General features: G+C 41.4%; 1 protein-coding gene across 1 annotated transcript in view; it reads left to right on the top strand.

Moving 5' to 3' along the window:
* Positions 1-24,593, top strand: part of LOC105450560 (brain tumor protein) — a 50,922-nt gene extending 26,329 nt beyond the window's left edge. Inside the window, exons 2-3 of the mRNA XM_011690487.1 lie at positions 16,667-17,067; positions 17,128-24,593. Of these exons, the coding sequence (XP_011688789.1) occupies positions 16,686-17,067; positions 17,128-19,247 (2,502 nt within the window). The 5' untranslated portion in view covers positions 16,667-16,685 and the 3' untranslated portion in view covers positions 19,248-24,593. The remainder of the gene's footprint in view (positions 1-16,666; positions 17,068-17,127) is intronic.
* Positions 24,594-24,851: the final 258 nt, after the last annotated feature.

Genomic DNA, 24,851 nt, shown 5'->3' with positions numbered 1-24,851 from the left:
CGATAAAACTCACGCGACTTGCATTAGCGCAACATAATGCATTATTTTACATTCTATATAAATTTAAAATTTTTTTCCGTAAAAGAGGCTTTTGATCACGAAAATTCGACATTTTTCTAGAATTTTATAATTTGAATATTTTTTGCTCATTTCTATCATAAAGCTAGCACTTTATTTTTACAATGGATAATTGATAAAATTCAGTCTCTAATAAAGAACCGTACAGATTAAAAATGTAAAAAATAAAAAGCTCATGTATAAACATCCATATTCTTATTACAAATACGACACGGACTTCCGCAGATCGCTGCATCTCGCGAAAGATATTTTATAATCGCAACGATCTATCTAATCCTATACTCCCCTGCCTTTCTACTGATATATCTGCACGTCATAAGGGGCAATTAATCTCGCAATTAATACCGCGTATGTTATCCACCGCAGGGGTTACTCAGGGGTTATCCTTCAGGAAAGTAACGCCGTTAGATCTCTTAACGAGCATCTTCGGTGATATGGTAGACAGGGATATGTTAATAAATTCGCCAGCAATACTGTAATCCCGCGCGCGCGGCGTGCGCTTCGGGTAATTGATCGTATATCTCTCGTGATACCTGTAACACATGTATTAATTTTTACGCATCAACGGTATCTCTCGAACGTCAAATGGTGCGGTCGTAATCCAGTTCTCATCGGGCCCGAAGATTTTACAGCGTCGTGCAGGCATGACGATGTGCGTTCACGAGAACCGTGCGCGCGATATAAACACGTGCCAATCGAATCGGCTACTAATTTAAGAAGTCGTAAATGATCGGGAGAGCTGCGGGATACTGCGGCCTTTCCACATCGCGTTCTACGGACGCGTGGAGATCGCGCTGCTACCCGCTCGCGCGATGATCGGTTCGACGCGTGTGGTTAGAATCAAGCTGTGTTATTCCCTCGCAAGATCTTCCGGAATCCGAATGGCTCGCAATCTATTCCGCCGGGGGACCACCACCTTTCCGCGCGCGGCTCTCGCGCTACGTATGTATTACAAACTTATTGCCGGTATCGCCGTTACTCGAGTGACTCACGCGATCCCTCGCCGCCGCCGTCGTTGGCGTCGTCGTCCGGCGATAATTCATCGCCACGAGTTGTCGGTTGCAAGGTGCATGCGCCTCCTGCCGAGGGGGGAAGATACCTCTCCCGGAGGCGCATAAATATACGTAAATCGCCGCGCGCTGGTTAGCAGTATTTCCGGATTAATCTCGTGCTCGTCGGTTTAATGCACGCTTAGGATACCGTGGCGAATGCGGCCCGCGGCTGTTCCTTGCACAAATTATACGATAACGCAGCGAAAAGTGAATGGAAGAGAGCCGATGGATGCCCGGAAGACGAAAAACTCCCAAGTTCTTTCCTTCTTGCCGCACGACGGCAGCTGTTCTTATTACGCGAAATTAGAATGAGTGACTCGATTGATCTTTTTTGCAATTCGAGTCTATTCTACAGTTGTTTTATTGAAATTCATACGTGACATCGGCTCGCATTCGCATGTCATTAAGGTTCGTTTGCGCGGCATTTGAAAAATTAATCTTGTATTATACTTTAAAATACTTTAAAATTACATTACGCGACTCTATTCCGCTGCTTCTCTTATTCATTTTTAATTTAGCGAAGAAATTGTATTGCATAACGGTACTTCCTCTCCTTGATATGTTCATCGTTCACCGTTATCGAGTCAAGATAACCAGGTGGAAACAGGAAATTCGCGCGTGGGTTCCTCAATGCGGTGAATTTTCTCACGGCGGTTTTCGTGATCAAAAGATTCGTAGGCGGGCGCGGGAATAAAGAAAATCGAAGGTCGCGTAGGGAGGTGAGTTATATATCTCTCTCTCTCTCTCCGGACACGGGTGCCATATGTACAGGGAAAGCAGCACCTACGCGATACGCGCGGACGTTCTAAAAATACGGGCTTATTTTAGCGAGGAGAGGGATGTACCCGCGTGAGAACAACACGCGGCCGAGCACCATACGGGCTGCTTAAGCAGGAAGGTCACAGAGCGAGCTAATACGAGACTCGCGCTTGCTTTCATCCGCAAGAAAGCACGAACGAGAGATACCGCATGTCAACGAAGAAAGAAATACATCTCTTGTAGACTTTGAGGAGCGCGATTCATCATGCGCGGAACGTCATGAATTTATTAGATGCACTTCTCGCACATGTGTGTGTGTGTGTGTGTGTGTGTGTGTGTTGTGAAACCTTATATATAGACATTATCTTTTAAATTTAGAACTCTATCGATCGAGCGTGACTCAATCTCTCCGTCTCGAGTTATTCGGTTAAAAATATTTTCTGAGATAATTGCGTTTTATCTTTGTAAATAAAAAACTAATGTCTGGAAGAGATTTCGAGGCTATCACAGTTTGGTTTCACAATCATGGCGTCTCTCTGACGATAGTGACAATGATATCGATCGTGTGGATCGCGTGCGTTGTACGATTCTCTCTCTCGTCCCCGCGTGGGGGGACGTGTTGTCAGCGCGTACGGCGCCGGGCGTCGGGCGCCGCGACGCCCCCTCCGACAGACGGTGAAGAAAGAAATGGGAATGGAAAGGAGACCTGCGCGTCGCGGCGTTTAATTATTTCTACCACGGCGCTACCACCGGTCCCCAGACGTGAGCGACCGCAAAAAATAAAATTTTCCCTGACAGCGCGTGGCTGTCCTCTCTAATAAGCGTTGATAGGCCAAGGGAAAAATTTTTGTTTTCCAACGTAATTACGTTTCTAGCAATAAGAGGAAAGAGAAATGCTTTGCCGAAAAGCATCATACGAGCGGCGTTATCCGTGTTGAGCTGAAAAAGCATTTCTGGTGGATTTGTTTATTTGCTTGTAAATTTGGAGAACTCAGTTTAATTACAGCTTTGTGCTAGAAAATATATTAAAACTTATATGTCATTTTGTCACATATATTTTTGCGGCACAAAAAATAATTTTTTTTAATTGAAAATCTTAAAAATCTATTTATAATTTTTTTATTTAGAGATACTTTGCTTTTTCCACACAAACGAGTCGTCCAATTGTGCAAAGAACTTTTCCGAAAGTACTAAAACTGCTCATATCCAATTTTCGATCGTCGGAATCCCGTGCTGTTAACGGACGCTGATCTCGTTTCCGGCTGTTCGGCTTTCTCGCCAATCAGTACGCCAAGCTAATTTTAGCCTCTATCGATTCCCACCTGGTAGAATTCGGGCTGGCCTTTCGTCCAAACGCGATGGATGATACCGCATTTAATATTGGCGAATGAATTGTGCATCGCGGAAAATCGGCCAGACTGGGAACATTAATTGCATTATGAATACCTCTCGAAAATGGAACTTTCTCTTAGCAACGGTATCCTTACTGAACACTGTCGATATATCGATTTGCTATTGGCAATTTGAAATTATTACGTAAAATTAACTCACATTATTTTTTGAATACGATGCTTACGGATGTATGAATTCTTGTGCAATACACAATAGATGCTGCAAAGGGGTTCGTATATGCTTGCGTCTTACAAGTATAAAAATTCTAGAATATTAAATCTGGAAGAGATCGCGATTACATCTTCTAGAATCTTGAAGTCTTAGAATTTTGGAATCTTGAAGCTTCAATATGAATTTCTTGAAGTTGCAGAACCTTTAGAACCTTATACAAAAGTTTGATGCTTCAATAGGTTCAAAGGTTATGACACTTTAAGCCTTTGAAATCTTTGATATTTGGGACAGAACTAAGGGAACTAAGTTCAAAATTTCGAAATTTTAAAAATAGCACATTCCACATATGTAACAAAGTTAACAAAGAAATGTCTCTTCGGGAAAAAGAGATAAGTTGCATAATCGATTTTTGTCAAAAATGTCAACATTTGAATTTGTTTGAAACGCGAGGTCAACATTTTTTTTCTCTTCTGTCTGTAATACTTGACGCTGTGTATTTTAGCATTACTGAATGTTTTCTTAATAATATTCTGTGTGTAATGTAATCAGTTGTATTTCTGCAACATATTGCATTAGCGTTAATAGCCGCCTGTGGAAAGGACGTGTCCGTTGCAGTAACGTCATTTTCACGGTGAAAACCGTGTCTCGTCGCACGAGCAATCTAGAACATTGCGTAATGCCATAAATAAGCGAGCTGGACTCCCGTTTAACATTATAAATATCGTAGGTACCCGGTATATCGATCGATGTCTCTGACACAACGTGCGTCGTTGTAAACAACCTCGCAGCAGTGAAACGAGTCAGAAATAATTTCCTCTCTTTTCACGACGCTTTAGAAAGCTGAATATCATAAATAGCACATCAGCGTGTTACTCGCTAATATGTGACTAGTATTGCCTGAATTGCCAATGATTGATCGCGCCGTTGGAGATTGTCGTTATAATGCGAATTTCGCTTTTTTGAGCTACCATAAATTAAATTATTTGCAACAAAACAAAAATGTGTATATTGACGATAATAATTCATATTTCTCGAATAAAATGTGTATCGTTCTATGGCACACTCTTGTCATTCCCGGTGAGTTTCGCCACAGTCTGAATTTGTAGTGCCTACTCTTCAGTGTCTTTGAATTAAACAGGCGGTTTTCGAAAATTTAATTGTTTACCATATACGAAATAAGTATCGTGATGAAGATAGTCTTTATTATTTTCTATATTTAGTGCGAATCATCTTACGGCGAACTCCATCGACTCTCGAGCACTATTACATGCATAACGATTATACCGCTAATGCATAAATAAGTAGTTAGACACTTCGATGGCTCCCCGTCACGTGGACAAGGTAATTAAGAAAGTTCTAACGGGGAAGGTTTCCTGTGCTTTAAAATAGCTCCGGGCGATCTCTCGTCTTCAATAAGTGGAACGAGCTTCCATAAATTAATAAACCTGCGGAATTCAGCATGGAGAAGCGCGCAGCGGCGGCGGCGGCGGCGGTGGGCGCTGTGCCGTGCGCAGCGTGTCTTCTCATTAAAATTACATCCCATGTTTATGTTCCCATAGCCGTACGCCCCGTACGTATCGCTGCTGCGTTCCGTTTTACATTGTAGCCGATGGTGTGTAACGTAACACGAAAGTAAATTTCAGGGGCCGCCGGCCATCGCTGAAAGATTGATCGCAAGGCCGAGATGAGCTTCGACATAACATTTCCTGCCCGCGGTTCGCCGCAACCATAAATTTCTCACCGCGTTCACAAAATGCGTCTCGTGACGCGAAACGGGGAAAAACGCCCCGGAATTCTCGTCAGCGCGAAATAATGCATGATAAATGTAATAAAAATGCTAATATAAATGTGTCTGCCGGTCCTACCGGCCGTTGGTTGGGACAAACGGAAGAAGCAAGAAACAGTCCGAACGTTTAAAATGGAAAACGTGAACTATAAATACCGGGAAATAAAAAAGCGGAGTTAATGACGAGAAAATATATATATGTCTTTTGTGCAAAGGCTCTTTTAGGATCATTCTTACCGCATTTAGTCTCGTTTCATTCCCAGTTCTCAATTCTTTCTTCTTTCTCATTTATCCCGCCCACTGAAGCTTGAAGCCATTTATAAATGTTTTTGTTACGTTTCATCGAATTTCTTCGTAAAAATTTTACAACTGAAATTACGTAAAAATATAACGCCGATATGAAACTAAAAGAGAAGAATAGATTGGAACGAAAATAGAAGAGGTTTTTCTCGCAATGTTTTGGCATATTAATCAAGAAATATTCAATAAATTTGTCAAAGGCTTCATTATCGTTTGGCCCGTTTATTCCTCTATAGCACAGAAGTCTATACGATAGATCGTGTAATTTGCAAGTAGCTTGCATAAATTCTCGAGCCCTTGGGCTCTCCTCGGAACTGGCTACGGTATAATGCAGGTAATCCTAAATACGAAGTGTACGGATCGCTCTTTACTACTTCACCGTGAGAAACTGTTAGCGCAACGAACCGCATTACAATTAGCAATTAGCATTGCGGCGGCCGTATGTTAATTGGAGTAATAATCATGATACGCTCGGCCTGCTCCGAAGTCGGAGCACCTTAATCGCGTTTCGCGACCCGGAAAAATATGCGCGGTGATAAAACTTGTTATTGTTATCTTTAGCTAGAGAATTGCCGTTATGGGCGAATGTTAAAATTCTCTGCAATCATTAATTGTGGAATTAATTGTTCTACGCATTATGTATTATTTTCTCTCTCTCTTTCTCTCTCTCTCTCTCTCTCTCTCTCTCTTTCTTTTTCTTCTCACAGTAGGTTTATTCCTAAAACTGAAACTGCATAAAACCGAGCTCTTAATTGTTTTATAAAATACACAGAGGAAATATATGCAATAGAATAAACGCACACAAATATATTTTATTCATTATTTTTATTATTCAGTGATATGTAGAATACAATAGTTAGAAAACAGAATAATTTTCTAAATAAAATTTTTTAATAATAAATAATTATATATAAATATATAAATTAAAAAATTTATACCAACTTTAGAAATTTATGAAATTAATTTTATCTGAAAATGGATTATAAATTTTGGCAAAGGTGATAAAAATAAGAGAAAAATATTACGTACAAATAGGTTTTTACATTCTAAAGTTAAAATTGAAAATATCTCAAAACTATCTGTATATGAAAACTGAAGTATATGCATTGTACGATTAATTTGTTTATATTTAATGCACATTAGCGGACGCAAAAATATATTTATCGTATTTTGATTATTCTACACATAGATTCGTAATCTTTGGATTTTGTGTAAGAGAGAATCTTCGAGATTCTCTTCAAGACCCTCGATCATGTGGTTACAAACATAAGAAGATGACGCATGCGGGCGACAGCATAATGTTGTTTGATGCTTCCTTTAGACATAATTGTTTCAATAGCTATTAAGGAAGCCTCGGATATCCTCTTCTTCTCTTCTCTTATTTCACGAGAGGTATGAGAGAGAAAAAGAGAGAGAGAGGCTTAATGTAGCACAGAGATTTCCGTGTAAAACATTATAAAGTACTAAATTTAGAATAATGAAAATTCTATGGAGTTTTAAAGATATGATTTTATCGCGCTGAGATAATTAATTTTCTACTTCGAGGAATATTAAATTAGGTCAAAAGTGTACCTGACAATCACATGTCACTCACATAATAGTTATTTTCACATTTTTTTAGTTACAAATGTGGAAAACATTGATGACATGTTCAAATTACAATTGTCGTTTTTTGAAATGTTAATTATGTCAATTATGACCGTGCTACGTAATTTGTACGAATTAATCTTTATTTCGATCGTCTTGAAAATCATAGATTTAGAGTACGTTAGATTAAATTTAGCCTAGATAGAAAAGGTTGTTGTCCAATATTTTATGAACATAAAGTCAAAACTTTGTCAATTATTAACGTTCTACAAGTGTGCGTTTTTTGCCGATGATGCCTCTTGTGAGTTGCTTTTCATATTCTCTTATTTCTTCTCTTAAAACGTCTATCTTTGTGTAAAATTTTTGTTACGACATAAACATTCTAAAGCGCCATTTCGCCGTAAATTCGCATATAAAGTCGAAAAAGCAAAATGCACTCTGCTGCGTCTCTTTTTTTGCTGGCTGTTATTCATTTAGTACCTCATGACAAATGTCACGAAACATTCAATATTATTCGTGTTATTTTCGAAATGATGTGCGTATTATTTTTTCTCATCGAGAAATAATTTAGAAAATAACTAACTGAAGAAATTAAGATTTTATTATTAAGAGACTAATAAATATAAAAAGAAAATAATATATTATAGTATATTATTTGATTTCTCGTAAAAATCTCACTTTTAAGTCTAAAATATGTAACATTTTAACAGTTGTATCATTAATGTTTATCTATTTTAATACCATTATTATTAATTTTTTTTTATTTTACTCTAAAAAAATTACTGCAGCTACTTTAGCTTTTCACCGATTTTTTTTGACGTGTAAAATGCATCGTTTGTATCCACATGTAATAAGAACGATTCGACATTCACGTAATTACAATGGTGACATTTTAAATAATTTTATTTGGTATGTTTAATATATATATAAAGTTATTTACTAATTTAATAATAAATTCCTTATACTTTTAATATCTACAATCTTTTAGTTTATCTCAAACGTCTAATTTGAGCATATACATATCTATCGTCTATCTAGCACACGTCGACTTTACGTGCTTCTTGAGAAAGTGTCACATAAAGCAGACATATCCGCCTTTCTTCTTTCCGCTTTTATTAAAATGGGCGTCGAACCAACCGTATCGATTCCTCAATTATGACACGATATTACGTAAATAGTTCCGCGTTAAGCGTAAGAATTGTCGATGATTGCATGCAACTTAATTTCCACGTTCCATAATGGCGCGATGCGTTTTTAGAAACGTGCTCTGGCTGGTAATTGCGATTACTCGGAGGGCTAACGAAACGCTGCGCGTTCGACGGAACTGGTCGTCTACAAATGCCTGTAGAAAGTATAGTAATACCTCCGAGACACGTCATATGCGCACCGACGCAAAGACTAATAATCCTTCCGTAATTAATGTAAATAATTCCACGTATCTGTAAATGGAATTCCTCGAACGTCGTTTATGTAATAAGCTTAAAATGTGAAAATGTACATATATTTCGAAACAAGACGATAGTTTCGTCATCTAATAGCGACAGTGAACTATCCGACACGCCAACCGTTAACCGGTCGAGACCGATCCGAGACTTTTAAAGTAGCACTAATTACTTGATGGTCTTAATTGAAATCTTACTTAAGGAGAGCACTTCGGGCTTGTTTTTAAAATTAGCGGCTTCCGTTCTCCCACGTCATACGTTCACGTATCACCCCGGTATCGTCGTAACGATTGATATAACACTATCGCATGTTTTGAAATGCTTATACATCACAAATTATGCAAATTACACTCAATAGATCATTCAAGACTATTACGTATATCCTAAATATTACGAAATAACTAAGAATATCTTGCAGAAACATATATTTTGTAAATTCGTCAACACAAAACATTTGTATCATAAATTTTTTTCTATAAAAATACTATTACGCCCGATGATTTACAGTGAAAAACTTAAACTATACCATTTACTTCTTATTTACAAATTATTTTCAAAAGCTGATTTTTGAGTACTGTAAGAGAGGAAGAACGGACGAGTTCTTTTTTAATCGGCTTGGAAAAGTTCATGCCCAGTTCATGTATTGCAAGCAACGTTGACCAAAATTTCAAAGGCAAGGTCACGATCGCGACGAGAGAAATCGCGACCGATTCTGTCCTCAAGCGCTGTTTCACCGCGCGCGAAAACAATTCTGCCAATGTAACTCTCCTTAGACGTGCGATTTATCCGACCCACCCACATTGCCGTGCGATTTAACGAGCCATCGTGTAACGGTCGCTTAACGATGATTCAGAGACCGGTCAAATGGTGCTTGAACCTCTCCTCCACTCATCCTCCCTTCCGCTCTTTCTCTTTCTCTCTCTCTCTCTCTCTGCTTTTGATATACGCGTCACACGCCCGTTTCCACTCTCCGGCCTCTTCTAGGTACACCGCGCTCTCGAGCGCTGGTCTCACCAACTAAGAACTTCGAGAACGACTCGAGAAATGGCCGTATAGCGACTTCCTTGCTTTTCCACGTTCAATAATCAATATTCCTTTCGTCTCGTTCATTTCCTTTTCAAGATGCGAATAAAAACATACGTACTTTGAAAAAAAAAATTACTTATTAGAATTAAAAATGGATTATTTTTCTATTTATTTTTTTATATATTAACTGCACTTTGATGCGCATTAATGCATAGTGATATTAAATTTTTTTTTTAAACCCCTTCTAGAAACGCTCATTCTTTAATAATTTCCGCGTGGTATCTAGCTGATTGTAAAATTTATGCATTTTACTGCAGATATTCTTCACGCGTTACGAGATAAGAAGTATATTTTTACCGTTTCCCATGTCGATAAGATAAGATTTATTTCATATTCTCGTAGCGCACTACGAGACAAATTTCCGTGTTTCGTTCATTTGACTCGACACGACATTTAATCACCCCATTGTAACGTTGTTGCAATGGAGGTCATTCAACCTTCTTTATCGTTTCGAGATTTAAGTGCATTGCTTTCATAAATGCATCCTGACGGAATGGTCAGGATGTCAACGCGCTCATATCGATCTCGCGGCGACCTTCTGCCGACGTGAGTGGTGCGCAGTGCAGTGACCTCCTCCTACGTATTCCGCATGCGGAACGGAACGTCGTCCGCGTAGCGTCATAACCACTCCGCGCTCGTAAACCACCGGCAGCGAAACGACCGGCACTTCCGGAAAGCGTGACGCTGATGCACTTTAACGTTCAAAATGCACCGGCGGGTTTAAGTCCCGACGGGTAGAGAGGATTCGAAGCTTCCACTCGTGAAAAGTACTCGCTCGATTTAACGTTAACAGAAATATCATCGCGCTCAAACGCACGCTCCACTTTGTAAATTGCTGACAATCGAAGCCGTAAAATGTAAGATGACACAATCGACACAATTCAACTTTTTAATATTGTGTGAATTATTGGTGTCGCGTATGTTTCCATCAATGCTTTTTATCATTATTAGCTTTGATAATTAATTAATGGATTAAATTTATACTCAAAAAATCGTTAAAGCATAGAATATTATTTTATATTTTGTGATTTTATAAATCCATCAATTATAAAGATACAAATTCTTGAATTACATAAGTTTGTTATGTAATAATCATAATCGCAACGGTTTTCGTGCAAACGGGTTTAACATAAAAATTATATTTATTCGTCAAAATCTTGAAGCAAAAATTTTCCCTTTTCCCCACTTGTTAGAAATTCTTTGGCATCCTTGGGACCTAAACGATCTCGTTACAACCACTTTCGTTTCCTTTGTCGATGCCGGCACGCAGACACGATCGATCTGGCGTCTGGCAGGCTTCCGTCTCATTGTATCCTTTTCTCAATCCTGGAATATTTCCTCTTTTCAGGAGTGAAATATTTTATTCCATTTAATATTGCAATATCAAAGCTTCGAACATCTTTTATACATTTTCATAAGTTATACGCAGATATAATTACAATTCCCAATTATTAATTTATATATCATCGTTAAATGTATTTCACTTTTTTCTTATTTAATTACTTTATGTATATATTTATTTATTTATTTGATGTTGTTAACTTGTTCTTTATTGGGAGTCAGAATAATCAATAATCAACGCACACGTGCGCGCGCGCGTGCTTTCTCTCTCTCTCTCTTTCTCTCTCTCTCTTTCTCTCTCTCTCTTTCTTTACATATAATATAATGAGAACAGTACAAATTAAATGACAAACAGAAGTTGGACACTAGAAGTCAACTTGCGTTATCAAATGCAAAATAATGTTAAAATAAACTAATAATCATCAAATGGAAGGTATCTTATTCCGAAGCGGAGCATCAGCGAGAGACGAACGCTTGAACATAAAACGAATAGATCCGCGTATATATTTCTTCGGATATTGTCACGTGTACGTATCGCGCGTTATTGTTAAATATACGAGGCCCTGGGAGCCCCGGGGCTCCGAGGTATAATAAATTTCTCCCTTCCTATCCGTCCATCACGCTCGCTTCGCGCTCGCTCGCCTACCTTTCCTATAACCGCAATGCCGCAGCCGTTACCAATCCGTCTGCGGCGCAGGCCGATGGCCTTTTCGCTCGGCTCCGTCTGTCTCATCTCGTTCCTTGTTCCTCGGCTCGCAAACGTGACTATACCGCCGCTGCACGCCGCGCCACCGCCAACGCCATCGTCACCGCTACCGCCACCGCCGCGCGCCGTGTATCGATCGCGGTCGATGCTCGCCCGTCGAGCAAAATAACGTTAATCAAACGAGAGAGGGTGGAGGGGGCAGGTGGCGACCGCTCCCCTCGTTTAGGGCTGAAGAAACATCCGGCAGTGACATTGAAATTACCGGCCGGAGTACACGCGAGAATGTACGCCCCGGGTTGTACACTCGATGTGAGTCTTGCCGACACTATGGACACCTTTGGCACTTAAGTTCCCGGTGAGCGTAGATTCGTCAACGTAGATTTTCGCGAATAGTTTGATTAATTGGAAGACGATTTTCCGAAGGCATCCCCATCGGGAATATATATCCTCTTAAAAGTTATAAAGTTTGAAGAAGAGTTAAGCCCTTCAAATAGTAAAGTCGAAAAAAAAGGGAGAGCGCCAGCTTCTCAAAGTTTTAAATAAATTTACGAAGCATTACTTAAATTGCCACCGAGGAATAATCCATCAAAGAAAAATCTGTAAAAGTGTGTATTGCTCAGCAAACGGTGTATAATGCGTTTTTACAAAGAATATTACAATCAATAGACTTTTAAAAATTAACGATAACCGATATTAACATTGTAAAATCTTAGCTTCGTTTTCGCTAGAGAAAAAAAAACTTTGGTAGAGATCCTCTTTTTTTTCTGACCATATCTTCGCGATTACTCCCTGGGTATATCCTGGGAAGGTTCTTTTCGATCACCCCGTAGAGAAGCACGCACTACTACCGGGCTGCGTCGAAGGGCGATGCACCAACGGTTACCGTTCCCGAAGGGCGGTTGCCATCCCCCTTGGTTCCCGCCGCTCCACCGTCGCTACCACCACCACCACCACCACTACCACCACCATCACGAGCGGCAACGGACTCGACCCTCGTCGGAACAACTCCGGTTCGAAGGGTTGGGGCGGTCGATGCAGCGTTGCCATGGAAACCAGACGCGCCGTCCGCCACCCCTTCCCACGGTGCATTCAACCGTGGGGTTGCGATCCGCGTTCGAAAATGCAACGGTACTTCGATAACGGGAATTATCCTCGCCAAGGACACGTTCCTGCGTCCCGTTCTCCCTGATCCCCGTCGCATTTTTTTTTATTCAGACGCGCTTCATCCCCTCGCGCGCGAGAAAGAATTAACCTCCCTCTTCCTCCCTCGTTATATCCCGTCGCGGTATTTGTCATACGTATACGATCGTTGGAAACCGTTCTCCATTCTTTTCTCGACGATCCTCGACAATTGAGGCGTGCACGTTCAAAGACAGATGTTATAAGATGAAGAAAAAAAACGGTGTAAACGATAAAATAGTAATTTTTTATATAAAGTCATATATATATTTTTTTAACGTATTTCAGATATTATTTCAAAAAGCTAAAATAAATTGACAATAAACGAAAAAACATGATCGCTATTTTCATTGCTTATCCATTTAAATTACACACATTGGTTATTAAATTGCATATATTCAGTGTAATATGTAAACAGGTTTATCTTTAATATTTCATAACATATAATATATTAACAATTTGCCGTTGCCTTTTTCATCATGCACTCCGCATGGTTTTATATCAAAGCTAGCTGATCATATTTCCGATATTTAAATTGTATCTAATCTCAATAAATCTCATATAAAATCTGTTTCGTCTCTCGAGGTTTCAGGGGAAAAGTTTGAAAGAGCTTCCATTAGTTATCAATGTAAATAATTCGTTTTTCTTATTAAAGCATTAAAAATACACGCACTTAGTACGTGCATTTTTGCGTTGTTATTTTCAGCCGAACGGCGTTCTACGTGTGTACATGCTATTTTTATACGTAGAGGTTTCTTCACAATGGCGTGAATTCTCGCTTTCGGTGAGTTTACCGCGCGTTCCCCGCGACTTCCTCGGCCTCGGTATGTTAAACGCGGCTTTCCGGCGACCTCGGGCTCCACGGACGCTTCCCTCAGGAGCGTTCACCTTTTATCTCGGGAGTTAATCAAAATTCTTGCACGAAGACGGCGCGCGCTGGTCGCGCTCGCGAGCGAGGACTCGCTGGTGCAGTAACTTCAGAAGCGTTTCCTGGAGCGCGCGAGCAGATGCTCTTTGTTCTCCTCGCCTCCGCGGTTTCCTCTCTTCCCCCTCCCTCTCTCTCTCTTCCTCTCTTCCTCTGCGGCTTCGCTATCTCGCTTCTAATATCACGGCTCGGATTTCGACCGCTCACCTCGATTAAGAAATATGAAACAAGCCGAATGAAGACGATTTTAAGGGAAAAGGAAACGTCATGTTATTTTCTTTATTAAGTCTTTCTGCGCCGATGAGACGGGATAACGTCGGTTGAAGCGCGAAGCTTCCGAGAAATGATATTTTCACGTAGACGAGCTCGACACATCGAAAAATACTTTCTCTCTTCCTCTCTCTCGATTCATTTTCTTTTCTTCCTCCTCGACGCGTTACCTCTTTCTCTTTGCTCCTCCTCTTCCTCCTCCTCCTCCTCCTCCTCCTCCTCCTCCTCCTCCTTCTCCTCCTCCTCCTCCTCCTCCTCCTCCTCCTCCTCTTCCTCCTCCTCCTCCTCCCCCTCCTCCTCCTCCTCCTCCTCCCGAGCGTGGAAAAGCTAGTGTCGTCGCACGGTATCCGATAAATTCGCTCGACCGGGTGGGAGAGAAGTACGATAACCTTCACATTCGTGACCTTGGACTCGCGGTCTATACCAGTCCTCCCTCGTTCTTCCTTTTCCTTCGCCGCCGGCGCGCGTCGTTCCCTTTCCTCCGGCCACTTCTGGCCGATCTCTCTCCTCTTCTGACTGCCAGGTGAAACATGGCCGTCCGGCTCGAGCGATTTAATTAGAGGGACCGAAGCCTCCTGCTCGTCGCGAGCCGCGCGAATAACCGCTGCGCCTCCGGGGGTACGGAGGGGAAGATTGGTGGAGAGGTAGCCAGACGTGTGCGCGTGGGAATCGCAATAAAAGAGACCTTTGAAGATAGGAAACGCCGTAATAACGATTAATCGCAACGACAACGCCGGCTCTATCGGGAGCAACCGATAGATAGATAAACATTACGACATTATTATGCTGTTATTATATAGTTGATACTATAGTATAGTCGATAGAACGCAAAATAATAATGATATTCTTTCGTTATTACGAACTCTCTCTCTCTCTCTCTCTCTCTCTCTCTCTCTCTCTCTTGAACGAAGTGAAATATACAGATAAATTCACATTATTCTCTTAACGAAGTGCCATTATTAAAATTTCATTTTATACAAGCGCGATTTATATAACAGAGAAATATATAGGTACAATCTGTTACATCATGCGGTATTAATGACATTTTAATAAGGGCTAATCATCAATCAGATGGAAAATTAAAATTCTGAAAAGAGAACCGAGAGAGAAAGGTACACATGCAAACATGTTTATTCAGGGTTGTTGGAGATCTGGGAAAACCAGGATATTACGGAAAAATTGGGGAATTAAAAAATGGGGAAAACCGTGAAAAGTCGGGGAATTAAAAAAAATGTATTAACTTAAGATAAAATTAAATTATTGTAAATTTTAAATTTTTAAACTATACTATTTTTTAAAAAATTATTAAATATAGTTGTTAAAAGTTTGAAAATGATTAAATATCATTTTTAAAATTATTTAAGGAAACATTATTTACATTGTAAATATTTTTATGATTTTTATATTTTGCAGTGAGCAATTTGCAGAAAATCATTAACCGGCATAGTTAAAAAAGAAAACTCTATAACTTTTACAAAAGTTACATCAAGATATAGTATTAACGATGTTTCACAAATCACTCACAGCAAGATTATAAAAAATTATACAGTCGAACCTCGATAACTCGAAAACCGACTCAAAAAATTTCGGATTTTTTTACTTTAAAACCCATTATAAATTATAAACTCTCGTACAAAACTTCCGTAATTTTCAATGTTAACTCTCTTTTACTCGAACTTCGAAGGCAAAACCTTTGTAACTTGAAGATTTTTATAGCTGGTCCCTTGAGATTCGAGTTATCGAGGTTCGACTCTATTAAGTATTTGCAGTGTTTCAGTAATCATGCATTTTTTGGACACGAACGAATTTATTGTGAGAGTCAATAATCTCTTGTTTAAATTCCTTCATCTTTGTTTCGCATACAAATATTGAAAATATGCAGTGTCAAGATAAAAAGTTTTTAATGAAAACGATTTTATCATTTTAATAGAACATAATGTTTTAATGAAATGATTAAATCAATAAGCAGTGTGCAATAAGTAAAATAATGCTGTACTAATGCTACAGATAGCATGCACAGATTCAATTTTTGATACTTATTTTTGTGTTATGCTTGTTATTTTCGATTTTATTCTGTGATTTATTAATGATTCCAGAGTTTACAAGATGATTTAAATTATTTGGAGTTTTGTTTTCACCTCTCTCTTTTAATCTTACAGTCTGAAAATAATAATAGTAAACCACAAACATATTTCAATCAAATTTAATAGATGCGTATTATCTGTATTAGTACATATTTCATAAAAGATGAAGTCAGTAGAGCAGAAATATTATGGTATCTTTATACTTAATGACTCATATCTCTTTGCGGCAAGAATAAAAATGTTTAATGTTTTTTTTTCTTTATCATTTTATTTAGTGCTCCTTTTTGGCTTCAGTCAGAATTTTTCCAAAAAGTGACCGGGAAAAGTCAGGGAATATTTTTTTTCTGATTCGCTAACAATCCTGTTATTTAAAATGAAAAAGAACTAATAATTGTGAAAATCCTTTACATACCGACATAAAATTTTTGTTGAAAAATTAGTTTATAATGATAATTAATAATTTACGAAATGTAGCGATATATAAACGTTGATGATTTTCTGCTTGCAGGGATGCCGGTTGACTGAAGATGGCCTCGCCGACACCCTCATTGGAATCGCGCGCAAATTCCCTCGGGTCCCCGGTCTCGCTGTCCCCAGTAACGGTGAGCGGCAGCTCGCCGCCTGCTAGCGACTCGGCGATCTGCGACGTCGACAGCTGCGACTTGTGCCTCGACGCACCAAAGTCGGGCGAAGATCCGTGCCCGCGCTGCCGGCTGGGTAGCACCGGTGGCACCAGTCGCATCCGTTGCACCGGCTGCAAGTCCACTGAAGCTGGCGCAGTAGCGCGTTGTTACGATTGTGATCAGTTTCTCTGTCCAAATTGCGTGATGGCACATCAATTTATGCTCTGCTTCGAAGGCCACCGGTTATTGAACTTGGCCGACTCCAAGCTGGAGACCGTCGGCAGCGGTGGCGGCGGCGGCGGCGGTGGTGGCGGCGGTGGAAATGGCGGCGGTGGTGGCGGCGGAGGTGGCGGTGGTAGCACAATCACCGCGACGACAGAATTGCCTAAAAGCGCCTGTAACGGCAGCAGCGGCGGCGGCGGAGGTGGTGGTGGTAACAATCTAGTTATCAACGGCACCGGAAACAGTAACAATGCGCCCAATGCCGAGAAGATACATTTCTGTACGCGACACAAACAGGAGATAATCAAGTACTTCTGTCGAAGCTGCAATGTGCCAATTTGCAAGGAGTGCACCGTGGCGGAGCATCCAGCGCCGTTGCACGATTGTGCTCACGTCTCGGAAGTAGGCACGCAACAGCTGGAGGCGTTGTCGCGGATCATTCAGGAGTGCCGCGCGAAGGCGGCGGACGCGCGTGCGGCGGTCAAAGCAACGGACCATAACACCGCAGTGCTGCAGGTGCAGTATCACAAGGCGCAGAATGAGATCAACGATACTTTTCAGTTCTATCGATCGATGCTGGATGAGCGCAAGCAAGAGCTGCTGAAGGAACTCGACTCAGTGTTCTCGACCAAGCAAATCTCCTTGAATGTGCTCTCCCAACGAGCTAACGAGATGGCGGACAAGATGATGCAAACCTGCGACTTCGTTGAGCGCGTAACCAAGGTCACCACCATCACCGATTTCCTCATGGTCAAGAAGATCCTCGAAGCCAAGCTCCAGTCACTGCTCAGTTACACCCCGAATACAGACATAGCCAATCAGACAGCGGACCTTGAGTTTGTCAGTAATTATCAGGCGATACAAGTGGGAGTGAGGAACACTTTCGGTTATGTTCGGAGTAATAGTAACAGTGAAAACAACGCCGGTTCGATCGGCAAACAGCCGCCTATCGCGCGACCTACTGCTCTGTCGAGCAACGGGATTGGTAGCAGCGGTAGCAGCAACATCAGCAACGGGCCCGGAAGCGGCGCCGGTTCTCTGGGCAGTCTCCTCTTAGATCGGACTTACAGTAACGGCCTGATCTCCTCCAGTATGAATTGCGGCTCGTCGTCATCACCTTCCTCGATCGACACTGTCAGCAGCGTGATCTCAAAACGTTTCAGTTCGGCCAACAGCCTCGGCCCGTTCTCCACGACGATCAGCGACGTGAATCTAAACGGCATGAATGCCAATCCGTATGAGAAATGGAGCAACGGCGGTAGTGACACTTATCCGGTCGGGACGACGAACGACCATTTCGCGATGCCGTCGGTATCCGTAGCGACAAACGCCCCACCAAGCGATCCCGTCCTTGACTTGACTACGAAACTGATGTCCACCGCGATATTCCCGCCCAAGTCACAAATCAAACGGCAGAAGATGATCTACCATTGTAAGTTCGGTGAGTTTGGCGTGATGGAGGGCCAGTTCACCGAGCCGTCGGGCGTCGCGGTGAACGCGCAGAACGACATCATCGTTGCCGACACGAACAATCATCGCATCCAGATCTTCGACAAGGAAGGCAGGTTCAAGTTTCAATTCGGCGAGTGTGGCAAACGCGACGGCCAATTGCTCTATCCAAATCGCGTCGCCGTCGTGAAGACGTCCGGTGACATTATCGTTACGGAACGCTCGCCGACTCATCAGATACAGATTTACAATCAGTATGGTCAATTTGTACGCAAATTCGGCGCGAACATCCTCCAGCATCCGCGTGGCGTCACCGTTGACTCCAAGGGACGAATCGTCGTTGTGGAATGCAAAGTGATGCGCGTCATCATCTTCGATCAGGCCGGCAATGTTCTGCAAAAGTTCGGCTGTTCGAAACACCTCGAATTCCCGAACGGCGTCGTGGTGAACGATAAACAGGAGATCTTCATCAGCGACAATCGCGCCCATTGTGTCAAGGTTTTTAACTACGAGGGCGCTTACTTACGGCAGATCGGCGGTGAGGGTATCACCAACTATCCGATCGGCGTGGGCATCAATACGCATGGCGAGATACTAATAGCGGACAATCATAATAATTTCAATCTGACCATCTTCACGCAGGATGGCCAGTTGGTCTCGGCCCTTGAGAGCAAGGTGAAGCACGCGCAGTGTTTCGACGTGGCGCTAATGGACGACGGCTCGGTCGTATTGGCCAGTAAAGATTACCGGCTGTACATATACCGCTATGTACAGGTACCGCCGATCGGCATGTAGAGCAGTGACGCGTCACGACGACGACGATGATCGTCGTGCGCCAGTGTCAACGTTTTTCATCGTGTCATCGCCATCACCATCGCCGCTCTTCGTCGTTAGACGGTCGCGTGGCCATCACGATCTCATCGATCTTTCCTCTCACCTACGTTCGCCTGTCTTCTTCTACGTCCGCTTCACCGCCAACGCTCGCGCGCTCAACTCACCACCTTCGTCATCATCTTGTACCCATCACCCTTCTTCGCTCGACCCACCTACGAGACGTTTCACGCCGACCATGAGAAAGAAGCGCATCTTTTATTGCTCCATACATGACTCTCAAGGAACCGACTCCCGAGCGAGTGTCGTTCACGTGGCAAGAAAATTGGGAGTACCCTCGCCGGAACACTTTCCCGAGGCGCTCCTCTTGTGGACTCTGCCGAACGACGGACATCACCGACGGTATGCGAGAAAGCACGCGCGCGCTTCCCTCGATAATCCTCCTCGCGCTTCCGCGAGCTGTCCCTCTTTATCTCGCGTAGAAAAGAGCGAAAAGAAAGAGGAGAAACGCGCAACGCTTTGTGTGTAGAGCCCTTGCGACGCTGGGCTGTTTAGGACCCGCAAATAAGAGAAAGAGAGAAAGAAAAAGAGAGTGAGAGAGGGAGAGAAAGAGAGAGAGAGAGAGAGAGGACGTATAAATCAACCCTGCCCCGAAAAATTCGCGCGCGCTCCTTTCTTCGCGCGTACGCGCCGTATATACGCGCGCGCGTACGCGATGACTTACTTGTTAATGTTGTTATAATACTGAAAATACTGTTGTTGTTGTTTAGTTGTAGAGCTCGCCGCCGCTAGTCACTTCCCCCCTCGCCTTCCACCTTCTGAGATCCTCTTCCCTTCACGTCCGTTACCATTCTCCCACTTCCCCATCCCCATTTCCCCACACTAACCACAGTCTTCTCTCTGAGACCTCGTCCGACGATCACACCAGGAAGCGCGTTTCCATTCGTCACGACGACATGGTCCACACTTAACTAACACACACATCGGGTTGTTACGCGTGCCCGAATCCCACGCGCGTTTACCATTTTTTTCGTTACTCTCTTCGACGGTGGTCGATCGCGACCGTCGCGCTCGGGTCACTTCCGGTCATCGCGCTTCGAAATGTCTCCCTCCAAATGCCGTGCGAGGTTCGCGGGGAACGTCCGTTTATCACGCGAACATCCGTTTCGTTGTTACATCTTATGAGAGATTTGTTTTTTTTTTTTTTTTTTTGAGATCCCACGCGAAATCCCAACGATTTTGCGCAAAACCATCTTTCAACAGGTTTGATCCTTGTCCCATGGGACACGAGACTGATTGCCGCGAGTATTGCATGGTCTTATTTATATCTTATTTACTCCGGTAAGCTTCGAATTAGCTCGTACATCGTCAACACATCTGTGGTCTTTGTTAAACGATTTTGTTTCCCAAATTGTTCGTGCATTACTTCTATGGACAATTGTTTGATCTTATTGCATAAAGACGTCAGATTGATCCATGTGTTATTAATATATATGATACGTTTGCGAAAATAGTTTGAGAAATTGTTAGAGAAACTAAATAATTTCGTCATTATATTTCAATACAATATATATGTCAACATATTTGGGTAGCAGACTCGCCGAAGATTGTTGAATGTCGTGTATGGGCGCATTTGGGACTGTTCTGATCATTCGAGATCAGTTGACCCAATTAATCCATTCGTGAGACGCGAGAATCGTCCTGCGGATTCTAAGTAACCGAACGACAGGACATCTTGTATGTTGCGGATCGATAGATCGTATCCCCGATGAATTTGCCCTTCGGTCCCCCGTCTCATCCGCCTATCGGTTTTTGTAAACGATTATCGACAATTCCTACGGAAACTCATCCTGAGATGCATTTCGTAAACTATGACAGCGTTTCGTTGAACGTCATTGAACGGTCATCGCGCGCGTTTATATTTTTTTTCTTGTTTCTTCAACTTACTGTTATTGATTAGTTTTACTTTAATTAATTTCTGCTCCCCCCTTCAGTCCGTACATCCGTCTCTGTCATTCATATCGCGAAATCGCGTTGACCCGCATTAATTTTTTTGATCATACAATTACTTTTTCTCACTCAATTTACGTGATAAATTTATTAACTTCTGTCGGCGAGTATATGCTGAGTGCTTATCGACGGTATCGTTATTCATCACGTTAAAGATGTGTATTTCTCGCGATACATTTCAGATTCGCGGGAAATCACTATCACCAAGTAACGTTAACGCTTAAATATATGAGATCCTGAATTTATTCACAGATAACGCAGACAAACTCTAGATAAAGATCGTAATTCGCGGAGACGTACAGGAATCACAAGAGAATTCGTCAGAGACCTGAATGGTGTAGTATTACAAGAGATGAATCTCAAGAAAAGAAATAGGATGCTTGGCGTTTGATCTACGCGTAAAGAAAAAAAAACCGATTGCGTATACCGACAGATTAGATCATCGAGGCTCATTCTCGGCTTTTCATAGCAATATTTCACGCAATCGTTTTAACGTAATCACTATCTTCATCAGTATGAAAGCAGAAGGCGAATTGTCATCGTCTTCTCCGACTTCCCACTTTACAGCGAAACCCTCTTCCTTTTTTTTCTTATTAGCGTAGTTAGTATCGTAGCGCATATAGTAGCTATTAGCCGTTTTTTTTAGCGATCGTAAGACTTTCCTTTTCGCTCTGTATCTCATTCTCTCGATAGTTATGTTATCACAGCCTGATGCAACTTTTGTTTCTTCTCTCTTTTTCATTTGTATCGCTGCGCTTAAAAAAAAAAGTAAAGAATGCGTTGTTGCTACCGCTTACGTTTTTAAAATTCTCACGAAACCATCGTCTGCCCCCAAACACCAACGTTGAGAATCACCAACCACTACCATCACCACCCTCCGATTCCCACCCGACTGCCGCGCAGCCGTTTTAGGTTTGCGCTGGCGTCTTCTTCACTCGAAACAAAAAACTTATGAGTATTAATAATATATTTTGTTGGATGGATCGCCAATCGCGGAAGTCCTCACAAAGTCTCCGCCGCGCGACTCCGTGCATGTTTGCTATTATTATATTTTTTATTAATATTATTCTATTATTATTATTCTATTATTATTAACGTGTTGCGACTTTCGGTTGTCGATATGAGATGTCATCCAACGCTCCCTGTATTGTGAAGAGAGAAAGGCTAGCTGGCATACCCTAACGGCCCTAATTATTACGGCCACGAGGATTCGTGAATTATGTCAGGATCTTTGGTTACATCGATTATTGCTTCGCTCACCCAAACATCAATTCTGGAAGTTTTGGAAGTCCCTGGACTGATTCAAAGCTTTCGGATTCTCGTGCTCAATTGTTTACGGGAAAATTTGTTTCATTACTTGGAGAATATTATATGTGTTATGCATAGAATAGTTAGTGAATTTTTATTTTTTAAGATTAATTCTCCACGACTCGATCGAGTATCGGATATTGTTTCAATTCAGTGACAGATATTTTTTTAATAGAATAGTAAATTAGAATAATGGAAATAATGATTTATCAATAGCTGACTCTCTGTAATTTGATTGGGACTCGAGCAAAATAACTAAAATTCAATTTCTACGTCTTCAAATAGTTTCGTCATCGATCGTAATTGAAGATCCTGAGATAATCCGCAGTCATCGCTGTCTCGTGATCGCTTGATTTGGTAGTCGAATCTGATTGCACGTTTCATTGAGCAACGAGCTGACATTTACGAAGTCGGACTGAAGATTCGTGGCATTCGATTAAGAACTTTGATCCAAAGATTTTTTTTATCCTTCGATCAATCTACTGCGAATTTGTAGTGCTCGAGAAACACAAATTGTGATCTAAGCGTACCTGTTGTGTAGTCACTGTTTACAAGTATAAAATGGCTTTTCCAGAAGAGAAAGAGTGATACGAGATGCGATCAAAAGAATGTAATGTTTCGATGACATTTATGCGAACGTTACGAATCTCATGATCGACGTTTGTCAATTAGTGAGTATTTAGGTAGAGACACACGCGAATTATGATGTACGAAAAAACATTTTGCATCAACCGATGAACATTGCCAGTGTGTGATATTTGACATAGGTACAGGCACTAAAATAGATATTGCATCGTGAATCCTTTTAATTCTTTCGCAATTAAAGTGCTGCAGTTAAAAGACTACCGAAGCAGGTGATCGTCGCTTGAATTTCGTCCTTGTTCGTCCGAGAAATAATTCCGTAGACATTCCGTGAACATTTCCGATCTTCGAGTCGCGTAAACGCTCAGAATCATATCGCGAATCAGTTATGCGCAACCTGTCGTTTGCCGTCTCGAACGGAGAATTCGATGTTATTTTTGATCGCAAATTTTGGACATTTTCCGATTGGAATGTCCTCGTCATGACGACAACCTTTACGGACGAACAAGGATGATAGAAATTGACAGGGTGCCCGGAGAGAGAAAAACGAACGTAGGAGTCATAGAATTATTTAGATTCTCATTTTTCATCGTATCGCGATTTTATTTCGATGTTTCTTTTTATTTTAGTCTGTCGATTAGGCGCCATTATCGCGTCGGCTCGGGCAAACCGTCAAGCTGTTTTTTTTTTCAATTTCTTGATTCGTCAAGCTGTTTCAACATTTAATCGATCGCGCTTTCGCGCCTTTAATCTATTTTTTTTAATAACTTGACAAAGACGGAATGCCAAGAGAACGACGCGAATGGAACATCCGTAAAAATTCGAAAACTTTCTTTAGGAAGGGGGGGATATATTAATTTGGAGAGGGAAGGGGTGCACACAAAGGAAGTTTGCACCATCGAGACGGCATCACAAGGTATCTGTCCATTAGTATTTATATCACATAAGCATGTGTTGATCCCTAATTAACATTACTGTCATTATTATCATTATTGCTATTATTAATTAGTTATTATCGATATTTAGTTACTATTATTATTATTATTACATTATTATCCTTATTAATCAGTTATTATATCGTTATTGTATCGTATTAACGCGTTTGACGCGAAAACCGAGAAGAGACGATGCGCCACCTTGCCAGCTAGCCATCACTACCACTTCGCCGCTCTCATTGTCAATAATCGGCCGTGAGGCGCGCGCACACAAGACAAGAGATTAAATTCCATTCCTACGCATTACTCCCAAAGTAAGAGCCCCGCGAGATGTACGTACATGCGTGTGTGTATGTGTGTATATGTTACTACTGTGCCTGCGTGTGTTTTATATATGCGTGCGCGCTCGCATTGCAACGCGTTATCACCAAGAGAATGAGACGCTCCGCGATGCGCGCGAGAGATGAGAACGAAATACCGTTTCGACACTGTCACTTTTCTTCTCGCTGTCAGCCACTCTTCTTCCTCCTTTTTTTTGTACTGGTTTGTTATGTTATTATTATTAATATTATTATAATATTATTGTATTATTATTTTTAGATGATACAACTCGATTGTTCTTAATTTAATTGTAAATCGTATTTTTGTTTGTTTTTTAGTTATTTTTTGTTGTAAAATGCTTTTTAATAATATTTTCAGTTCACATTACGGATGAGCATTGGTCTTATTTTTA

Source organism: Wasmannia auropunctata, unplaced genomic scaffold, assembly GCF_000956235.1.
Source record: "Wasmannia auropunctata unplaced genomic scaffold, wasmannia.A_1.0 LD336060.1, whole genome shotgun sequence".
NCBI lineage: Eukaryota > Metazoa > Arthropoda > Insecta > Hymenoptera > Formicidae > Wasmannia > Wasmannia auropunctata.
The sequence above is the reverse complement of the archived record's forward strand: the minus strand, read 5'-3'. Positions and strand labels throughout refer to the sequence as shown.